Genomic DNA, 22980 nt, shown 5'->3' with positions numbered 1-22980 from the left:
AAATAATAGTCCTTTGAGAATAGCTAGTAAAAAATTTTTCCATCATTGTGGGCTGTTTCCTCACTCTGTTCATGGTTTCTTTTCCCATGAAGAAGCTTTTTAATAAGATGAGGTCCCAGGTTTTGTTTTTGTTTTTGTTTTTTGTTTTTGGGGTTTTTTTTGTTTTTTGGGGGGCGGGGGTTGAGTTTTTTGGTTCTTTGCGCTAATTCCCATGCAACTGACAAGGCAGAAGTTATCACAATCCTCATCCAGAAACTATATTACAAAGCTACTGTGTTAAAAACAAAATGGTACTGGCAAAGAAACAGACCTGAGTATCAATGGTACAGATTAGAAGGTGCAGAAACAACTCCCAAAGCAGTCAGCCACCTCATCTTTGACAATGAAGCCAAATACCCTCACTGGAGGACAGACAGCATCTTTAATAAACGGTGTTAGAAAAACTGGGTTTCGACTTGCCAAAGATTAAAACTATCTCTCACTATGCACTAAATTAAAATCTAAATGGATCAAAGATCTAAATATTAAAACAGAAACACTAAACCTGCTTGAAGGTGGGTTAGGTAGAACACTTGAAGACATTGGTGTAGGCGGAGACTTTATGAGTGCGAATGTTCATGCAAGTAGTGAGATCCCCAAGGTGCCCTGTACCACATTTTGAGGAACCTTCTACTGGATCAAGTACACAAGAGTGTATTTGGAGTCAGATTGATAGATTTTCCATGATTCATTTATCTAAACACAAACTCAAGAGCAAGACAGTAATTCTGCCCAACTCTGGCTGAAATACAGAGGAAAGCAGCACCCACTGAAGCCCTCCTCCTGCCAAGTTTGCCCCATGCATAACGATACTGGGGCTCACATCTCCGGGGCCATGACCTGGAATCAGTGATGTTCCCAGGAACCTGTTAATACCTCCATCGGACTGCAGAAAGTGGCACAGTTTCAGCCACTCATGTCACAGCAAGATTGGAAGAACAGTGTTTCTTACTCTTTGGAGCCTGGCATTTAAGGCTTCATATGATTTGCTCCAAACTAGTCTTCCGACTTCATCTACCCCTCAGTTTTTCTCCCACTTTGGTGTCCAGCCACCTTTCCTTAGATATACTGTGTGGTTAGCCACATCCATGCATTCGCTCCACACTGCTATTAGGCTTTCTTCCTTATTTCATGGAAAAGCTTGAAAGTTCCCATGATTGGCCACTGAAATCCTTCCTGTATTTGAGGCCCAGTTCACACTGTTTCTCTTCCCTGAAGGCTTCTCCAGGTGGAAAAATCGCTTGCTCGGTGTATTATTTCTAACTCAGTTGAGCTCATTTTTATTTGTCCTTGTACTACCGTTCTCAGATTTCTCACCTGCCTGTCTCCACCCTGGAAGATAAGACTTCCTGCTCTAGCAGTATGTTCAACAATGCCCACGAGGCACCCACACGCAGTCGGTGCTCAGCTTGGGCAAATGCTGGTGCCTGCTGTGACTGTGTTTGCTCATGTAGCCTAGGAAATTCATTTCCTTTCCCAGGGTTCTTACTGGGAACTCGGTCCATGAGGGCCATCTGCATTTACTGAGTGAGCACCTGAAGACAGAAGGGACCAGGACTGAGGGAAACTGGGAGAGAAAATGTAGTGGCAGCCCTGGACTGCAGAGATTTCGCATTCAGCCAGGAGGAAGCGATCAGACATGACCCGTGCTCATGGGAAGCCAGGGAATAGCACCATGACAGATGCCCGAGTTAGGGTCCCACGGAGTCAGAGAAGAGCAGGCAGTCATTTCTGGGTAGTGACTGGGGAAGCCATGCTAGAGAGCCATGGGTGCTGGTCTGGGTCAGATAACTTAGCTGATGTCTGATTGCAATGATATGAGGCAACCACCAAGAGCTATACGAGGCCAAAACAATTGCTGTGAGGCCAGGACAATTTCTGTAAGGCCAAAAAGCATCAGACACAGCCCAAGACCCACCTTAGCACGAGAACTTCTAGCTCCTCCAGACTATGTCCTTTTGAGTGTTTAGGGCACAGTAACTAGAAAACTGGCATTGTGATTTCAGCCCTACCCCAGCCTTGCTGTATGACCATGAGCTAATTGCTCTCTTTGTCTGGTTATCTAGTTCATCTCTGGGTCTCAAGGTCTCTGCTAACTCTAACATTTCATGGGTGTTCTTCTCATGAGCGTTCAGTCCGGGGCAGGAAGTAAGGAGCACAGCTTCGAGAGGTCTCAGATTCTGCAGCTTAGCATTGTAGGCTGTCTTTCCTGCTTCCTGCACAGATGTTATGCCCCTATGGAAGCATCTAAAACTAGTAATGAAGGGTGATGCAATACAAAGAGACAATTGTCATCCCTAAGACTGCCCTTCATGTTCTCAAAATCCAAGTCGATTTTAAAGGAAGAAATTTGCACAAAGTTGGCTAATAGCCTTCAAAGTGATTGTGATATCAGTGCAGGAGCACATGCACCCCTACACACCAAGCAAAACAAAACAAAGAAACAGAATGTCTTAGCCAGGGATTAGCAAAGGACAGGCAATGCACTTATTCCAGGAGAAAATATAGTGAAGATGTGGCTTTGAGACAGGAAGCTAATTGACTCTTTAAATAAAATCATAATAAGATCGCTATGAGTTCAAGACCAGCCTGGGCTACATAATGAGTTCCAGGTCAGCCTCAACTACATAATGAGACCCTGTCTCAAACAACAAAAACCAAACAACAACAAAAAAAAATCAGATCCTAGTAGTAAATTTGTGTTAAGGCTTTGCTGAGTTTTGAAAAGTTAGAATGTAGTCTCAGCACCCTTGGTGAGCGGATACACTCTCCTGTGCAAATGTCTTATTATAATAAGCAGAAGCAAATCGCTTCTTGGCCTTTTGGCTAAAATCAAGTATAATAAGCAGAAGCAGCATAGTAGCCAGAATCGTGCTGTATCCCTGGCAATGGACTCAAGTGTGCTCTGCTATAAAATGTACACCTACCCAGGCATGGAGGCACATGTCCATGACCTCAGCCGCTCACTACACCACTCAAAAGGCTGAGGCAGGAGGATTGCAAATTCCAAGCTCACTTGACAACACAGTGAGAAGCTATCTCCCAATAAAAAGCGCTGCGGATACCAGCAAGAGGCCACGTCGGATCCCCGTACCACATACTCACCAGAAGTCTGACATCCAAGGTTCACTTTCAGTTCTCTGACTCAAGTCAACGTTCCTCAAGAACTCACACAAACAGAGTGAATCAGGTTCAAATATGTCTAGGGTCGTCCTCACAAAAGTTTCAGGGGTCACATTATGCTGGCCCCAGGGGAAGTGGCCCAATGAGCCCAGATTCCAACACCCAGTGACTTCAGATGAGCCACCTTCCCCTCTGTGCCTCGTGCTGCCCAGCCACCAAGGGAGAAGGGTGGTCACATTGTCATTCCCAGAGAGACAGAGCTGCCTCTCAGATACATGAGCCATACACAGAGAATGACTCCAACACCTCACATACCTTCAGGAGTCTTTCCTGGATGTGCATCGTCACCAACACAACTGTGCTTGGCTAAGTCTGTTTAAACTCCAACCATTTATATTATTTGACTACTTAGTATACTATACTGTTATATACACTGCCATATTAAACAGTTCTAAAACTATTCTCCCCCTAGCAATGTTTATATATTTTTGCACATTACTGAATTTTGCGGGAAATGTAAGCCACATGTAAACTGAGGAGTTGTGTGTAAACTGTACTATTTCCTTTCCAAGTTTTACCAAGAGTTTTAAACCACCTCACAGTCATCTTGCTGGCAGCGAGACAGTTTGTGGGAGGTGAGACAGCCCTAGGCAGCACCCCCTATCGGCCTGTGTTTGTACCTGCCTCAGCCCCAAGGTCCCTGTACACAGGTGCAAACAACATAATTTGTTTCAGTGGCATCAGCCGAGTATTTCCTGAAATATTGTTTCCATGATGCATGTTTTGCTTTCATTTAATTATAGCAAAGGACATTGTATTTATTTTTTGCAAAGGTGAAGTAAAGCTAATATCACATAAAATTTAATTTTAGTATATTACAGGAAGAATTCAAAAAATAGTTTCAACTAGAGAGTGCTGAATATGATAGTGTTGGAAACAAATATGCTAGACCTTCCTGATTTAAAATCCTCAATAAAAAAAATATGAGCTGTGATTTTCTCCGCAACAGTGTACCTGTAGTGGTTTCTAACAAAGAATTGGGAAAGACAGGGAAGGTAAAATCGACACTGTCATCCAGAAACAACAGAAAGTAAAATCATAACAAATAAAGTTAAACTCATATATACTACAGTCCACTTCAGCCGGCACCATCCCTACGTTAATGGAGCTTATCAAAACTTTCCCTATTCTGGTCCTTCAGAAGATTTTTGTGGATTTCTGCAAATAGTGCCTAAATTAGATAAGTTCAAGTTATATTCATTTGTTTCATTAAACTGAGTATTTCTTATAAAGAGTTTTTTCAGGATAATGTTATGTTTCATTACTTCCAACAAACTCTCCAACTATAATTAAGAAAAAAAAAACAAGGTCACGCCCTCAATTTTAAACTCTGAAACACTGGTTATATTCATGTCTGTTTTTGCAAAGCTGTAAAACAGCGTTAGGTTTTACATCTTCTGTGGATATTTCTCATAAATTCACCAATCTGTGTTCGCAGCAGCTTTGTGGTCTGGGCAGAGGGGGAATGATTGCCCTTATTACACCTGTGCTATGGTTGGATCTAAACTGTCCCTGCAAAGTCTCTTGTGTTTGGAAGGTAACTGGATCACAGGGGGCACTACACACATCAGTGGGTTGGTCTGTAACTAGTCACAACTGGTTTGCTATTAGACATGGAGCCTGGTTACAGACAGGTTACTGTGGGTGTCCCCTAAAAGGGTATATCCGTATCCCTGGCTCCTCCCTTCTCTTCCTGCTTTCTGGCTGTCATCAGCTGAGCAGCTTTTCCTCTACTAGGGCCCTCTGTCATCCTATTTTGCGCTTAGAGCTAGCTGACCATAGACTGAAAGTATGAGCCAAAATTGGCCTCTCCTCCTTTGAGTGTTGGGGATTTTGTAGCAGCAACAGGAAAGTAGCTAATACAACATTTGACCAACATTCAAAGACACTTCATGCACAAAAATCGAGCAAGCTGTGCTGCTGTGCCCACTAGCTGTAATCCTTGAGTCCCATCCCAGTCTGGCCCTTATTCTGCTGCATCACGACCCTCTGTTACCTTGTTAAGGCAGATGTGTGGTGGTCAGCTTCCAACTTCTTGTAGGCCAGCGCTATCACCCGGAATCCCCGTGCCGTGTAAATCTGAAGTTCACTAATAAAACTAGCTGGCACTATTTAGAAAAATAGCATAGGATGAGTGGCATGCAGTCTTTACTTAGCTAGTACTGACAAAGAAATTCTTTACAGACACTCAACTCTTTCCACCCAGGTCTCCTATGTGCCGGGCATTGGCCATGCAGATATTTAACTTCAAGCCCTTCTCTAAGGGTTTCTGTCTAATTGGGTAAAAAGACAGATTAGCACTATAACTGGAGGAGATCACTGCTGAAACCCAAGCAACTGCAAGGCGAGACAAAAGTACTTAGACCACAAAGACCAAGTCGGGAGAGAGTGGGTAGGAAAAGGAGATCCTTTACTCAAGCTGGGAAAGTGGAAAATACACAGAGTGGAAACAATAAACTTGATGCTGGTATTGAGTTTGGAACCTCACAGCGTCAGCCAGTTGGCAATGACCAGCAGGCAAGAGGCTCCACAGACTGCGGGGACATCTGTGACAAGAAGAACAGATCTGCCCATCCTAATGCAAGTCTAGGCACCAACCTGTCTCGGGTTGGCAAAAGCTGGCCACCCTCTCGGGCGCGCCTTTCATGAATGCCAGTCGGTCGCCGCCCATCTCTTGGACGATGACTGTCATCCTCTGCAGGGCCGATGAGAACGGGAACTGGTGCAAGATCGCAATGCCTTCCACGGGGGCCTGCAGGAGGAACATGACAGAGCTCCTAGCTGTTGGGAACCGACTGCTCCTCCCTCAATCCTCATTTTGACAAATAAGGAGGAAATTTCTCCCCAGTTTCCACAAATGAGATTCAAAGACCCATCTATGAGCTTTCAGAACCTGTGCACCAGGAGAGCATTTCCCTTGGAGTTCAGGCGCTGGGAGGGGAGTGTGACAAGCAGGCCTTACCTGACGGGCGCTTTTGCGGGGCTTAACTACCACAGCATGTGCTGGCACTCCCTTGAGATGGAAATCGTCCTCAGATGCGGCCATTTCCTATTTCACAAAGGAGAGTTTCACGAAGAGATTTGCTTCTTGCTCACCCACTGGCACTGTCCTCAAACCTCCCCGCCGCAAGCTCCTCAGACCACCCAATGTTTTCTCTGTGTTACTTTCCTCTGTGATGGAGAGGAACCAGGCTTTTCCCATAATAGGTTCGTGTGTTGGAAATGCTGCAGAACTCGAAGGACAGACACTGCTGAATTATTCATGCAATTTATCGTGCTTTCTCTGTTCAAATGTGCCGCAGAAAGGCTCATTCTCTATTTCGGAAGAGCTTAACTTAAAGCTGGTGAATGTGAACAGACAGGCTCTGTGCGAAGCAAGCACCTTGCTGCCTTTCTTTCCCAGCACTCACTGACTGTTGATGCTGCCATCCCCTATCTGTGTAACGTGGGTTGATGGTCCTCAGGGCAGGACAGGGCAGGGCAGGGCAGGGACCTCGATGTGCATGGCAAATGTTCAGTAATTGCTATAATAATGACTCCAAATTATCGCCAAAGGAACCTTTTACCTAAAGATATCAAAGAGCACATTGTAATCATCTCATGGAGCAGCTGAAAAGAATCTGAGAGGGAATTGTAATCTCTACTTAAAGTATGGAAGCCGTAATCAAGGAAGAAGGGAGGATGGGCAAAGTTTCAGCAGAGTGCTACACAACCACGCTCTGTTGGAGCTGGAAAGGCCCTAAAGATTGTGATACACACAGTGTGACATCAGGGTCTGCAGCTGCAAGTAGCTGCAGGAAAGGATGCAGTGCAGCTCAGGACTTGGAGATGCGCGTCCCCTACACCCACCTGTAGCCCCACCCTCTGCCTCAACCAGAGAAACTCCAGTTATTTAGTTTTCAAAGGCAGCTTTCGAATAAGGTTTTCTTCTAAGAAAACATCCTAGTTCTTTGTCTTGTTTCATGTGTGAGTCCTGGGTCCCATTCAATCCCCTCATTTCATAGTCAGGGAAGCCCAAGACCCAACAGAAGGGAGAGAACTTCGCTAGAAGGCAGCTAAACCTAGACCTGGGCGCCAGATTGCTGAACCTTAGCATCTGACCCTAAATCTTGTTCAAAGTTTCAAGAAAAGCTCCGCTATGGTTTTTCTTTTTGTTACTTCCTATCTTAGAAATCAAATCAATAAAAAACGAAGACCAGTGAAACTGTCGGTCACTACGAGTCCATGAGCTGTCCCAGCCCGTGTGGACGGTGGCGCTTCCTAATCCCCATGTTCTGGAGAAGGAAATGTTTTCATTCATTCATTTATTTATTTTTAGTTAACAAATAATGATTGTGTTATATATTTATGGAGCACAATGTGATATCTTAATTTATGTACCCAGCGTAGCACATTCAATCAAGCTAATTAATGTACCCATTCACTCCAAATTAATGCTCGAAGACTTTGAAGCCAAATAATGCTCATAGAATAGTACAAAGATTTGGGAAATAATTATACAGTAATTATATTAATACTGCTGAACTTATAACATGTTCTGGGCACTGTACCAAGGATTTTTTTAATACATCATGTCATCTAATCTTCACAATAACCCTACCACATAGACACCATTATGGGCTGCACAGTACTGATGAGGAAACCAGGCTCAGACTGGCTCACACTTTGTTCCATTTGGAAAACTGGCATTTTGGGAAGTATTAATGAAGGCTGCATTGCACTGGCACTGATCGAACAAGCTTCTCAAATTCCCTGAAAGACAGAGACCTACCCAGGTGGTGGCTTCAAACATCTTGAGGTCCAGAGGGTCCCCCTGGATGGTGTCATCAAGCAGGATCAGAGAGTGGCAGCTGGCCATGGCCGCACACAGGGGGCCCCATGGCAGGGCCTTGCCAGAAGCAAAGCTGTGCACTTCCTGGAAGCTAAAAAAGAAGAGAAAGCCAGGCATGGTGGCGCACACCTGTAATCCCAGCACTCAGGAGGCTGAGGCAGGAGGTTCGCTTGATTTCAAGACCTGCCTGGGCTACACGGTGAGTTCCAGTTCAGTCTCAACTACATAGTGAGACCATGTCTCAAAAGAACAAACAAAGCAAACAAACAAAAAGAAAAGACAAAGGGCTTCGGCACTAACCCTTCCTGCCAAAGGTGGAGCTTCTTGGAGGTGAATTTCTTTTAGAAAAGGAATTTGACATGCTTTGTTTCATTAGACACCCACTCGCTAGTTCTCCCACATTAAAAGTGCTCTGTTTAGCACCTTTCTTAGATAAGTCCACTGACCGTCAGAAAGGTCCCTACATGCTTTCTAAGCTCTTTTTTCCTTGATTTTCCTTAGTCCTCTTCAGACTGATTTCAGAGAAATCCTAAGAACTGGAAGTATTGCCCTTGGCTCGAGCTCCCTCAGCCCTACTCCTACCCCAACTCTGAAACCACTTGTTCTCCAACCTTCCAGACAGAGAAGACTAGTCCTACTCTAGCTGTGGGTAGGCACATCTCCTTCAATCGGCCCTTCGGGATAAGGTTGGGTCTTCAGCACCCTTCTCCCAATACACCTGATCTTTGGCCCACAGCAGACCATCAATAAAAGTACGAGTGAATGAATGAGTGGATTGGTTCCTGGAAATCTGCAAGGCCGTGAAGGTGAAGAAATGAACAATAAAAACATTTTTGAAAAGGACACTACAACCCTCACTTTAGCATCCTGGATCCATACCACTACTACCGTCTCTATAAACTCTTACAAAAAAAGACATCATCTAAAAATCCATGGAGGTACAAGGCAAATGTCATATGCAGGATTCCTTCACTGATTCTGAACGGAAGTTATTGAGCTCAGTCTCGGGTCCCCTGCAGGAATGAATGCCCTCTGCGACCTTATCGGTCAGCCCCTTCTTAAAGGTGTAATGCAGTAGTTGGTTTACAAAATAGTCCCATTTGGAGGAGAGAATGGCAGGAGTTCCTTCCTACACAGAAGTAGGGTCTACTGTGGGGAGCCAGTCAGCAGCTACTCCCTCACCCTCCTCCATGGTGCACTCCTTTTAGATTCTTGGGTCATCTCTGCCATAATCCCCCTAACTCTTCTGCTCCTTATCTCCCGGACTACACGGGAACCTCTCACTCTTTCTCAGTGCCAGTTCTATCAGACCTTTCACCTTCCCAGTGTCGCTGTTTCTCTCAAAAATGTGATGCCAAGGAATGGTTTCTTATGTTTAATGATACATTCATTGCATTTCTTGAAATACAGTCTTCGGTTGATCTAGTCATTTTGTTTTTGGTACTGTGAATCAAACTCAGGGCCTGGCAGACGCTGCACCCAGAGCTACATCCCCAGTCCTAGCCTTTTGTTTTTGAAAGGATCCATATCACAATATTAACTCACACCTCCACCATATTCTTTTCTGGGTTTTGCTTTGTCACACTGAAGTTTCTTGGCTGAAACTTCTAGTCTTATCCATCATTATCCATCACAATAAGAAGTCATCTTAGCAGTTTACCACACACCCCATGGTATAGTAGTAAACATCTAAACAGAAGAGATCGCCAGTAGTGTTGTTAACACAGGAGCCTAAGCTCATACTAATAAGGTCAAGTGAAACAAATCAGACAAATAAGCTTAAATATAGAATGAGAAGCTTCTTCTCAGATGAGAAGCTCAGAGTATAAATAAATTAAAGAGCTAAATAAAAGACAGATTATAGGAAAGGAGAAGATAGATCTTTTGCAAAAGGGAAGGGGACCAAGGGATGGAGGGAGGGGGTAAGGAAAGGAGGGGAAGGGAGTGTAAAAAGAATGAAGATGTGTCGTGTACATGTACCAACTGCACACAGGGTATGTAATCGTGGTGTACTGCCAACATTTACTAATAATTAAAATTAAAAAGAGAAAAGGGCACTAGAGACAATGCAAGAGAAAAAATAGAATTAAAAATAAAAAGCCAAGTATACAACAGAAAAAGAAAAAAAAACTTATTTTTATGATGGCAAATGTTCTTGACATCAGTTTGTAATTCTGAAGCTATAACAGGGAATTCCAGCAGATTGAGCCAGACTCTGGTTATCACAACAAACGCAGAGAGCTCTGGCATTCCTGTTCTTACATTTTAATTTGATTATTTGTGAGGTACCGAGGCCAGGTAGCTTTCAGTATCAAGCTCAGGTGCTTTGAAACAACTGAAGCACTAGTCAGACCCTTTGCAGAAGAGATAAGAATTATCAGAGATGAGTGACCAGCCTCTGACAAGAAGAGACTTAATAACCCAGAAGTCAGGCGCAGACTGTTTACCTAGCATCAAATATTTTCTCTCATTTTATCAAGTAGAGTTGTCAATTAATTTTTTCTTAAATTGCTATTTTGATCTTTTGAAGCCAAATTTAACCTTTCTACAAGAAGGAGAGGAGGAAGGAAAAAGGGAGGGAGGGGGCAAGGGAGGCAGATCTAATTGATTAATTAGTAACCTAAACCATATTATGTAGTAATATGTTATCCATTCCATAGGCAGGACATTCAAAAGACAGGTGTACTTAGTGCCTTTTAGTGAGCATTTACTATGCACCTTCTGCATCTGCCTCGTACACCACTATAATGCTAGGGAAACAAAGGAGGAAGAAACAGACCATTTTTAAAGATGCTCACATCTTTGCATAAATGCAAACACTTTCGGTAAAAGCTGAAGCAGAAAAACTCTAAAGAATAAGGAGACCAGGTACTTATTCAAATTCCTCCTCCAGGGGGAAAAAATGCAAAGAATGGTAGAAAGTTTAACGCTTATAAGCACTTCTTTCTAAGGGAAAGAAGGGAAAAGAAAAAAATGTGAAAAAAGAAAAAATAGAAACAAAGTCTTTGTAAATAGGGAAGGATGAAGGGGGTGAAGGGAGGGCAGGGGAAAGGGGAAAAAACAAGAACCAAGATCTGTCATGCAAAGTTACAAGATCCCAATGATAACTGTAACTGTATTGTTTGCTTAAAATGTACCCATACTTAATGGGGGAAAAAAATAAGCACTTCTTTCTGTAAAATAAAATGCTTAGAAACACCAGGATTATTTTTTCACCTATAAAACAGATGTACTTATGAATGGTATTTAATGTGATGATATTCACGGTGTGCAATTAAAAATATTTTGTGCATAAATTGTGCGTTGTCTGTCTGATGGAAAAGAAGTCCAATTCACCCTCTATAGATAATTCTTTTTGATCTGTGGTCTAAGGGTCAGAGAGAAAATGCTTTCATTCTCAAACAAAACCTCTGTGCCAAATACGTCACACTTGCTGAGCACACTGGGGCCACAGTGGGGAGAAACCGCATGTGGAAAAACGAACTCACCTGTGGCCACCAGAGGGCTGCAAGAGGAGGACATGTTCATCTTTGCCACACCAAGTTGAAAACTGCCAAAAGCAGCCTCATTACTACAAAGAGGATTTGCTGGCAGCCAGAAGGGAGAATTCCCAGAACCAGAATACCAAGGAAAGTGAGAACACCAGCAGCAGCCCTATACACGGTCCTCTCCTGGAAAGTTGGGCTGAAAGTCACACTTCCTCCTTCCTCCTCACCCATCCAAAGGCTGCAGCTTGTGCAAAGAGTGTCACCACCTTGAAAGACAGCGTCCTGGCACTGTCAGGTTACTTACACTGGCCCAGTGTCAGGCCTCTGAGCAATGTGCTGAAAACAAATGGCATTTCAGCAAAGACTTGCATGTGTTATCACAACTTGCCCGTCACCTCCTGGGTTTTCGGATGGCATGGGGCTGGGAATGGAGTCAGGGTCAGGGGTTGTGAGTGCATGTTTGGGGGAGACCCAGAAGAATTCAAGAGCAGGAGTTAAATGAACAGACTTTGACAATCATTCCTTACCAAGTCCAAAGCCCAAATATTTCCATTAGTAATTCTGAAAGTAAAGGAGGAGCTCTGGAAACAGAAATGACATTTGTTTAGCAGTAGGCACTCACCCATTCCTGTCACAAGGCACAACGCCCCAGAGGTCCAAGCCATCACAAGTTAGGGTGCCTGTCTAAACAAAAGCAAAGACAATTACTCTGAGGAGCCAGTGACCCTGGAGCCAAGGAAAATAGATGTTTTAATAGAGAAATTCAAGCCACAAACATATTATCACAATGGGCACTTGAAGGACAGCTGCAATCAGCTGATCATCTACAGTCTGGACTGAAGCTTCGATGACCTCCAAGCAGTTGGATGACAAGCCAGCACTTAATCACTGTGAACTTTTGTGTCCTTAGAGATAAAAAGAAGAGCGTGGTACCTCCCTCACATACTCATAGGAGTGCTTTGAGGATGTAATGGTACAAGGAGTGGATGGAAAAGTCCTTGGTGAGCCTTTGGAACTATAAAATGGGAGAGTCCAGTTTTTACAGTAGACATTAAAAGCATGTCATCCAAAACAAGCACTGCAGTAGAATTTTTACCTACAGGGCACTGTTAGTGACAAGACTGTAAAGAAATGGTTTGCTGTTTGATAAGTGGGAAGAAGTTGTGCGCTGCTATTTTCCTTGGTGCACTCTAATGGCTGAGTTCAGGGTAAGTTCAAATACTGTCTTTATGGCAAAAAAAAAAAAAAGAAAAAGAAAAACATTACTTAGTCCCTCTAAATATCAGAGCTCTTTGTTGCAACCTGGTCATAATCACATGGAGTTGCCATGAAGATTAAATGAGATGATACAAAGTGCTTATGTTAGTACCTGGTGTACAGTAAGAGCTCATTTTCATCTGAATTTATATCATGATTACCTTTCCCACTCATTCCTTTATCAAAGTCCACAGATGTGATCTGATATGCATAGAATGTCCTTCTTTATGATGCTAGTGTGATTTAAAAAAATAATACTAATAATACCTTCAGTGCTTGGTATGTCTTCCAGATTCTCCACTAATTATAAAATGAAGTTCTGATCCCATTAGTTCTCAGGCATCAAAACTGTCAGTGTATTGTTTCATGGGTTCAGAGTTCTAGCCATGGGGCTGAAGCAAGTTCTCAAGATGGCTGCTGATGCTCATGACTGCAGAACAGTGAGCATGTACTGAATACCAGTGGGTCATAAATATAAGATGATTAAAGTGGTGAAATTTATTATATTTATATATATTTCCACAATAAAGAAGTCAATGAAGGCAACAAAGACTTTCAATGGTTCTCTGCTGCCTAAAGCACACATATACTTGTTTTAGATAGACATCTGGGACACAGACACGTTCTTCCAGTGTTACTGTACTGCCTTTGTTCAAGCCACACAGTCCCTTGCTCACCCGTGGCCATGCCTCTCTGTATCCACCTGCCTGTGGTGTCCTTCATCTCTATCTTACCCTATTTCAGCCCACCTTCATCCCAACTCAGATGTGTAGATGAAACAAACACACTCAAGAGAAGGTGGTGTGTTGGAAAGGAATACGTCCAAATTCATTTCTGGAAACAAGAATTACTTTGGGAAGGAAAAGACCCAATCAAAAAAGAGAACTGCAGGCCAGTCTCCCTAATGAACATAGATGCAGAAATCCTCAATAAGATACTGGTAAACAGAATATAGAGGGTCATCAAGAAGATTATAATCTCTGACCAAGTCAGATTTATCCCAGGGATGCAAGAATGGTTCAACATACATAAATCAATAAATGTAACACACTATAAATGAAGTCAAGGACAAAAAACATATGATAATCTCAATCGATGCAGAAAAAAGCATTTAACAAAATTCAACACTCATTCATAATAAAAACCCTGCAGAAAATTGGAATAGATGATCTTCATCTTAACTTCATAAAGGCTACATATAAAAAAAACAACAGCCAACATCATACTAAATGGTCAAAAACTGAAAACCTTCATGCTAAATCAGGAACAAGACTGTCACCACTTCTGTTCAGCATAGTTTTGGAAATACTAGCTACAGCAATAAGACAAGAGAAAGAAGTTAAAGCAATAAAGATAGGAAAGCTAGAAGTTAAACTGTCACTATTTGCTGACGATATAATACTCTACATCGAAGACCAAAAAAACTCCACCAAAAGACTTCTAGACTTAATTGACAGATTCAGTAAAGTAGCTAGATACAAGGTAAACACTCAAAAATCCATAGCTTTCTTGTACACAAATATCAGACTCACTGAGAGTGAAATTAGGAAACAATCCCTTGCACAATAGCATCCAAAAAAATGAAATATCTAGGAATCAATCTAATGAAGGAAGCAAAAGACCTTTACAATGAGAATTACAACACTCTGAAAAGAGAGACTGAAGAGGATATAAGAAAATGGAAAGATACCTCTTGTTCCTGGGTAGGAATAATCAATATACTGAAGATGGCAATACTTCCAAAACTGCTATACAGATTCAACACAATCCCTATTGAAATCCCAACAGTACATCCCACAGAACTAGAGAAAAAAATCCAAAAATTCATTTGGAACCAGAAGAGACCTAGAATAGCAAAACCCATTTAGGCAACAGAGAAATGGCAGAGGATATCACTATCCCCAGCTTGAAACTATACTACAAAGCCACTGTGATAAAATCAGCATGGTACTGGCAAAGAAAAAGACCTGAGGACCAGTGGAACAGATTAGAAGATGCAGACAAAACTCCTGACATACTCACCTACCTCATCTATGAAAAGGAGCCAACCATCCTCACTGGAAGAAAAATATCCTCTTTAATAAAAGGTGCTGGAAAAACTGGCTTTCAACTTGCCAAAGATTAAAACTAGATCCCTATCTTTCACCATGCACTAAATTAAAATCAAAGTGGATTAAAGATTGAAATATTAAAACAGAAACACTAGACTTTCTGGAAGATAAGTTAGGTAGAACTCTTGAAGATACTGACATAGGAAAAGACTTTATGAAAAAATCCTCAGTAGCAAGGGAACTAGCACAAAGAATCAATAACTGGGATGTCATCTTTTTAAAAAGCTTCTGCACTGCCAGAGAAATCACCAACAGAGCTAAAAGACAATCCACAATGTGGGAAAAAAATTTTACCAGTTGTTCCTCAGGCAAAGGTCTACTACCTAGAATATATAAAGAACTGAAAAAAAATCAGACCCCCCCACAAAGCATAAAGAAGCAATTCAAAAATGGGCATCTGAAATGAACGGACATTTCTCAGTCAAAGTAAAAGCAGCAAATAAACATATCAAAAATGTTCAACATCACTGGTCATGTGGGAGATGTAGATGAAAACAACACTGAGATTCCACCTCACCCCAAGAAGAATGGCTGCTAACAAGAAATCAACCAGTTAACAAATGTTGGTGGGGATGCGGGTAGATAGGAACACTTCTTTATTGTTGGTGGGAGTGCAGACTGGTGCAACCACTGTGGAAATCAATATGGAGATACCTCAAACAACTAGGATAAGAAGTCCCAATTGACCAACTATTCCTCTGCTGGGTATCTTTCCAAAAGAATTAAAAGAATCATACCACAGCGATATATGCTCACCCATGTCTGTAGTGGCACAGTTTGTAATAGCTAAAATTTGGAAAAAGCCCAATTGCCCATCAACTGGAGACTGGATAAAGAAGATGTGTCTTCTTAATAAAATGGAGTATTACTTGGCCATAAAAATTGAGAAACTAGAGATATTTATAGCTAAGTGGATGCACATTGAGGCCATACTCTTAAGTGAAATTAATAAGTCACATGTGTAAATACTGAATAATTTCTCTGGTGTGAAAAACTAAAAGTGTAAATAAGGATCAATATGTATAATTGATATTGTGTAATAGGAAGAAAAGGTCTAAAAGAGTAGAGGAAGTGGGAGGGGTAGGGGAAAGGTAAAAAGGGAAAAGAAACAATATGTGAAAAGGGAAATCATGAAAACAGTGTCTTTGTAAACAGGGAAGGATGGAGGGACTGAAAGAAGGCTGAAGAATAGGGAAAAATAAGGACTAAGATGTCATGTAAAGGTACAAGAGCCCAATGATGAATGTAACTGCACTGTACACCTAAAATGTACCAATAAACTCAATAAAGATGTTAAAAAGAGAGAAGGTAGTGTAAGAGGCTGCTTGGGAACCGGTATGTCACCAACAAGAATTTTAAGCAGTAAATTACAGATCACAACATGTAGACAAGCTGGGGCTTTCTTGTAATCATATGTCATAGTAAGATAGTTCCATAGAGTCTTCCTTTTTCATTCACTTATTAAATATTTTTTGAGCATTGACTATATGCAGGCAATATTCTCAGCATTAGAAATCCAGGAGTGACCATATCCAAGGCCTTAAATTTTATTTTTTGTATGAAGGTTTTGGCTGCAAAGAACAGGGTGCTATTTGAATTCATTGATTTTCATAGGCTATCAAAGCTGGTAGGACCTTTCACAACGCACCTATGCAGTATCTTTTTATTCCCCCTTCTCAAAAGCCCAGAATCTAAGAACTCAGATCATGCAAACATCCAAGAAAAAGATGAAATCCGATGCCCACATCTATGTTTTCTGCCTCCTGAAAGGATCCAAAGCACCTTCCCCTGATGGGGATGACGATAAACAAAGGAACCCACATACCTTGTCAAAGCAGACAAGGTTTAACTGTCCACACACGTTGATCCGCTGGGGACTGATGCAGAAGATGCCCCTCTTCTTCAGCCTCCTCTGGGCATAGATGATGCCTGTGGTCAGGGCAGCAGGTAGGGCGGGGGGAACTGCAATAGTGATCACATCCAGAGCTTTCTTCACGACGTCCTCCGGAGATTCCTGGAAGACAGGGGTCCCCAGCTCTCACAGAGATGTCAACAATGAACAGTTTTGAGGGAGTGATTGTGTTCTTTCTCTCCATTTCCTCTCTATGTTGGATTCTGAGACATGGTATCAGTGGGTACAAGGGCATGATCAGGTTTCTGGCTCTACACAGCTTTTTGAAAAGTGTAATAAAAAAAGTTTGTAACAACACTGCTACCAGGATGTACCAGCTTGCTGTGACTGCACCAACTTTGAACATCTGATTTTATTTAAAATTTTTCATTTGAATGGCAATGAAACATTGCTTATTGAAACATATTTCAGATTGAAATTATTTTAAATAATATGAAGTGCTCGAGTAGAAGCCTGCTGATATTCAGTCATCAAATCTTCTTGTCCCAGTATCCCACAAGATCTGATTATTACAGAACTTAATGATCATTTGTTTATAATGAGCCTATAAGCAGGTTTCTGTGTGGCTTTGTTTTCTAAGTTGTAGACCATGTCCATGAATAGGGTCAACATGTTGATCATAAAACACTCAAAGAGTGAATATGTTCATGTGACAAGAGAGCAAAGACAGCTTACCCCACTGAGCACATAGACACACAGAGTATAAACCATGCCAATGGTGGCTGTCCCCACGAGGCATAGGAGGAACCTGATGGCATCCCTGTAGAGCTTAAAACTCATTGGCTTGGGGTAAAGAATGGATCTCACGAGGTCCCCCTTTGCAGTGTTGAATCCTGAAATGGCAAACAAAACCCCATTATTTTCAGGATGATAACTCCTATTGGTAATATTCTTCGAAATCTCAATGTTGCCTTTGTTTTACTCTAGAGATAAACATGGTTCAAACCCAAAGGCAATAAATGGGCAAATACTTAATTGCTACAATGGAAATATACCCACCCCCTCTGTCTCTCTCTCCCTCCCTCCCTTTTTCCAATTTCAATACATCCCAGGAAACCACTATACTGAGAGTAGAGCACAATTTTTCTAAATATGACCTTCTCAATGTTGCCTTTGTTTTACTCTAGAGATAAACATGGTTCAAACCCAAAGGCAATAAATGGGCAAATACTTAATTGCTACAATGGAAATATACCCACCCCCTCTGTCTCTCTCTCCCTCCCTCCCTTTTTCCAATTTCAATACATCCCAGGAAACCACTATACTGAGAGTAGAGCACAATTTTTCTAAATATGACCTATCTTAAGGAAATGGTTCATGAGCGCGTGCACACACACACACACACACACACACACACACACATATCTTTCATTTGAATTAAAACTAAGTGCTAAAAAATACTGATGAGCTAAATTTTCTAATATCTTCTGGAGTTAATTTTTCAATTTCTATTTCTGCCTAGAAAAAAATATAAGATCCAAACATCAGATCCAGCTCTGCCTGTTACTAGCTGTGTCATTTTTTAAACATTCATTTGAATTGCATGGCCTCACCCTAGTCACATAAAGAGTGGAGACTTTCATCATCTTTGCTCTGCTGCTTCGATGTGCAGAAATAGTTTATAAATTGCAAAACACATAAATAGTGACTATTGTCATCCATATCATTATGCGTACGCCATAGTTCAACTGGAAAATTGGCATTTAAAACCCTAGATTTACATACATTTCATTTGCTCTTCAAAGATTGATCCTTACCTAAGAAATCCAAGGCACTAGGCAAGCTGAGCAGAACCATTTCATTAAAAATAACAGAGAGGATGAGAGGCTAACCTGTCTGCACCACCACTGCTCGCACCATCCTGGAGCAAGCTGCCTTGGTCTGGATCACCTCTGTCCCACAGAAGAGGATGTGCCGCTTGTAATCTGCTTCGCTCTGCGTTTTCCAGGGCAGAGGGCTATCCGTCTTGGGTAGTGGAGTTTTGGTGACTGGGATACTTTCTCCTATAGAAAACAAGCATCTCATTTTGTGGGGTGGGATGCGTTGGCTCCTGCAAATCAGGACTGTGCCCACTCGTCATGCCACAGACACTCACATGGCAGAAACAACCCTAGGCATCAGGGTTGCAAAACGAATGTGGCTTAGACATATAAACAAATAAGGAGAATTCCATGTTATAATATTGTGAGTATTGTGAATCAAGCATGGATGTTAAAATAGGTTGGACATGACCCTCAGGGAGTAGCAAAGTATGCGGTACAGAATACGGGGCATGGGGAAAATAATGTGCCTTATGGGCTACGGAGGAGAGGAGACAAGGAGAACCCCAAGTGCAGCTCAGTTAAGTGTTTGAATATTTTTCTGGAGGCACTGGTGACTGGAGGAGAGCAGGGGATATTTAACTGCTTTGATCAGAAGATTAGCATCATCTTATGTGAAAGAAAAACTATTCTGTCTGTAGTACATGGAATAAATTGAACTCCGATGAGGTTGGAGCCTGGGAAAGGACCACAAGAGCCTAGGAGGAAGGGGAGGAGTTTTGAACATGAGAATAGAGGAAGTACTGAATTCAAAAATTAAGGAAGAAAGATGCTACAAATCATGAGGGAAATTTTATGTTGGCAGGTCTAGGGAAAGAGGAATTGAAAACAGCTTCCTGGTTCCTGGCTTGGAAGGTAGAGCTGACAGCAACATTATTCATCAAAGCAGGGATTACAGGAGGCGGGGAGGAGAGGAAGAACCACATTTGGCCACTGTGAGGTGGAGTTGCTTTTTAGAATAACCCTGTTGAAATGTCTTGTGTGCAGTTAGACATTTATGGGAGTCTGGAGCTCAGATGAGAAGTCTTGACTAAAGATATTTAATCACAGCTCATCAGCTTATAAATGAGAAAAGCCACAGAAAGTGAACGTAGTGTGGGAAGAACAAAGGACAAGAATACAGCTCTGAGCAGCCCCAAAATCATGGAGATGGAGAAAGAGTAATAGCAGAGGAAAGTGAGTCAGTGTGGTCAATGGTAGAAGAGTCTGTAGAGAGAGAGCATTGTCTTAGAGAGATACGGAAAAGAAAGCTTTCAGAAGGAAAGATGGTCTAGATTACCAAATACAACAGAGAAGTCAACAAGGTGGGAAATTTTAAAAATCCACTGCATTTGGCAACTGGGATCTCAGTGACTTGTTCCCACGAGGGTGAGAAGACCATACTTCAGTGGTTTGCAGTGCTAATACAGGACAAGGGGTGAAGGTGTGGAGGTAACTCTGACCTGCTCTGAGGGAGAAGTTTGCAAGCTGTCTGTTGGGCCTTTGCAGAGAGAGCAGTGTAAAGTCTGAGTTACATTCTGATATGCATTAGTACTCGCCACTGCAAAGGTCCTAAAATTAAGGGACGGTTGCTTGAGGGAGAGGAACCCAACCTGCCATGATCTGCCATGCACTTGTAAGTTTGCACAGGAGGGAGATACATGTTCTCACCTCCATTCCACGCCTTTTCGGCCCAGCTGGGAGAAATGGATTAGATGCGGGCTTTAAGAAGGAGCCACAAGACATCACAGGCTTTCACTGCCTCCCTTTTCTTCGCTGAAACAGTTATGATTCTTGTTTATTTTTCAGAAAGGTTGGCACAATGTCTTATGATGCCACACGAGTGAGAAATCAAAGCAGTGGAGGCTGGAGCATGCCACTTCCCCCTAGACCTCAGTGGCTGTGTCTGCGAGCTAGGTGAGCCCCGCGGTCCCTCCCAGCTCAGCATGCTATTTAAACAGGTGATAGAAGCAGAAACTTTTCCAAGTTCTCCATCATGAACTTTTTGGCACTTTTAAGCCAGACCAGGATGAGCTTGGACTTGGCCTTGTGGGTCTTAGGATGTCGTTGAAAGCTTCCAGATCTTCCAACTTCATCTGAGGTTACATTGTACACTGAAATATTAGATACATTGAAATACTAGATAGAAGCATCTGGACAATTCTGAAAGACCTAATGAGCCATGCAATTAAAGGTAAGGTGTAAAGAGTCTATCGATCATTTGTTCACAAAAGTTATTATTATAGCGAACTTAGCACAGAGAAAGCAGCTTTAATTTGATCTCTCAGATTCATCCCCAGCAGGATGGAATGAGATGTAAGGTATTAGGAAGCGTTACAAAGTAGCCCCACACTTTGCAGCGAGCCACCATCCTTGAGGTAGAGGAAGAGCAGGAACCATGGTAGCACCGAGCCTGGGACAGCCCAGCAAGGATGCAAGCTGTGGGGAGGGACCCGTACCTGTCAGCATGCCTTCATCTACCACACAGTTGCCATCGATCAGGATGGCATCGCACGGCATTTGCACTTTGTTCCCTGTCAAAATTAACAAATCTCCGGGTACCAAGAAGCGCGACTCCAGCTGTCGGACTCCAGCTGAAAATGTGAGGGTACAGAGTTGAGTCAGGTGATTGTCCCCCCCAAAGCACAGTCCAACATCTAAGTTGGGGATCAATGGAAAGCAACCGAGGCATCTAAAAAAGGAAGCTAACCCTCAACACTGACTCAAAATCTGAAGGCTAGAAGAAAAAAGTGAGAAACGACACAAATTAAAAATTTGGGTGAGGCAAAAATAAAGCTAAGAAAAAGCTGATGAATGCAGAAAACTTACAGACAAAAGAGTCATATTCCTAAACATAGAAAGAGCGCCTTAACAAAGAGCCGAGTAGCAATTACCTAATAACAAATTGCTAGATATTAGCATTCACACACATAGACACAGACGTGAGCAGTCTGTAAATGTCTGAAAAGCTGCTCGTTTTTACCCATAATGAGAGAAAGGACATTTCTTCCATCCTTCCTTCTTTATTTCCTTCTTGATTTCTGCCTGGTTACCATTACATTTTTCCTACCTTGCTCAGTCCCAAAGCCACTAGGGGGCTGAGCGGGAAAAGCATCCACACAGAGGGCAGCGTGGGGCAAGGGCACACAAGTCTGAGGAGAAGAGGAGGCGTTCACGAGGCCTTGGCTTTGACAGAGCAGAGCTGGGCAGCGGGAGAAGGCCCTCATGGTGGCCAAGGCCTGCTGTGAGATGTCGGCTCTTGGCACTGTGAAAAACGAGTCTACATGGGTGTAAGGTAGGGAACAGCACGAGCATCAACTACAATGGAAGACTGGTCGCTTCTGAGCAGGACTGGGGCAGTAAGGAGATCTATTGAGGTTAACGAGAACCAGGTTTCTCACTGAAGCAAGGAAGTTACAAACGCAGAAAACAGACTAAGCTAGAATTACAGCTTCGAATTGGAAATACTAGTGTACTAAAAGAAGTAATATAGACGTCAGTATGTAGTGAGAATGTATGTAGTAAGAATATATACAGACATCATAAACATATAAATGTTTGCTGGTCTGTTTATATGAATATTCTCCAATTCTTCTTTCAGAGAGGGCAGAAAAGCAGTGAAACACCAAGGATGATGAGCACTCCGGTGGCCACATTTTGGTTTCTAAATGCCATCCCCCGAACCCTAAAGAATGAAGTTTCCTTGGGGAAGGGACTGGCTATGAGGCTGGGCCATGAAGAATATATAATATAAGCTAGAAAATCTTGTAGGTCAGGAAATTTTCAAAGAACAAGGGTGATGTATCAAAAGGAGGCCAAAGACAATTTAAAGGGCCCTTGCTGCCCAAACCTGTAGCAATGTCAACATCAAAGTAAATAATGATAAAAAGAATGATATCCGTGAAATAAAATATAAATTCATAAATCCCTAATGGCATAATTAAATGGATAAATAAGTGAGAAGAGAAGATAGCTATTCCTTCCAGCAAAGTGGCAAATAAAAATTAAGAAAACAAAATTAGAAAATCATTATTTAACAAGTCCTAATGATTTAGTTAAGAAACATAAATATATACTGAAATTATTGGTTGAAATGTGATGGAGATGGTCTAGTGTATGGTCTCTCTTAACAAAATAGCCATCAATTACATGGGGGAAGAGAGCAAATTTACAAAGAAGAAACCTTGCAGACACAATCTAATTAAGTAACAAGTTGGCCAGGGATTCAGCTCAGTGGCACCATTCCTGCCTTACAAGCATATGGTCCTGAGTTTGATCCCCAGTACAAAAAAAAAAAGAAAGAAAGAAAGAAAGAAAGAAAGAAAGAAAGAAAGAAAGAAAGGAAAGAAGGAAGGAAGGA

General features: G+C 42.1%; 1 protein-coding gene across 5 annotated transcripts in view; it reads right to left on the bottom strand.

Moving 5' to 3' along the window:
- Positions 1 to 22980, bottom strand: part of Atp13a4 (ATPase 13A4) — a 116573-nt gene that overhangs the window by 30578 nt on the left and 63015 nt on the right. For all 5 annotated transcript variants that reach the window (XM_010624079.2, XM_033762567.1, XM_010624078.2 and 2 more), the window contains 9 exons: positions 21080 to 21214; positions 18654 to 18824; positions 17497 to 17654; positions 16735 to 16923; positions 12164 to 12225; positions 7994 to 8144; positions 6185 to 6271; positions 5821 to 5974; positions 5219 to 5330 (listed from right to left, as the gene is read on the bottom strand). In XM_010624079.2, the coding sequence (XP_010622381.1) occupies positions 5219 to 5330; positions 5821 to 5974; positions 6185 to 6271; positions 7994 to 8144; positions 12164 to 12225; positions 16735 to 16923; positions 17497 to 17654; positions 18654 to 18824; positions 21080 to 21214 (1219 nt within the window). The remainder of the gene's footprint in view (positions 1 to 5218; positions 5331 to 5820; positions 5975 to 6184; positions 6272 to 7993; positions 8145 to 12163; positions 12226 to 16734; positions 16924 to 17496; positions 17655 to 18653; positions 18825 to 21079; positions 21215 to 22980) is intronic.

Source organism: Fukomys damarensis, unplaced genomic scaffold (genome assembly GCF_012274545.1).
Source record: "Fukomys damarensis isolate Sample0158 unplaced genomic scaffold, DMR_v1.0_HiC HiC_scaffold_12, whole genome shotgun sequence".
Classification (NCBI taxonomy): Eukaryota; Metazoa; Chordata; class Mammalia; order Rodentia; family Bathyergidae; genus Fukomys; species Fukomys damarensis.
The sequence above is the reverse complement of the archived record's forward strand: the minus strand, read 5'-3'. Positions and strand labels throughout refer to the sequence as shown.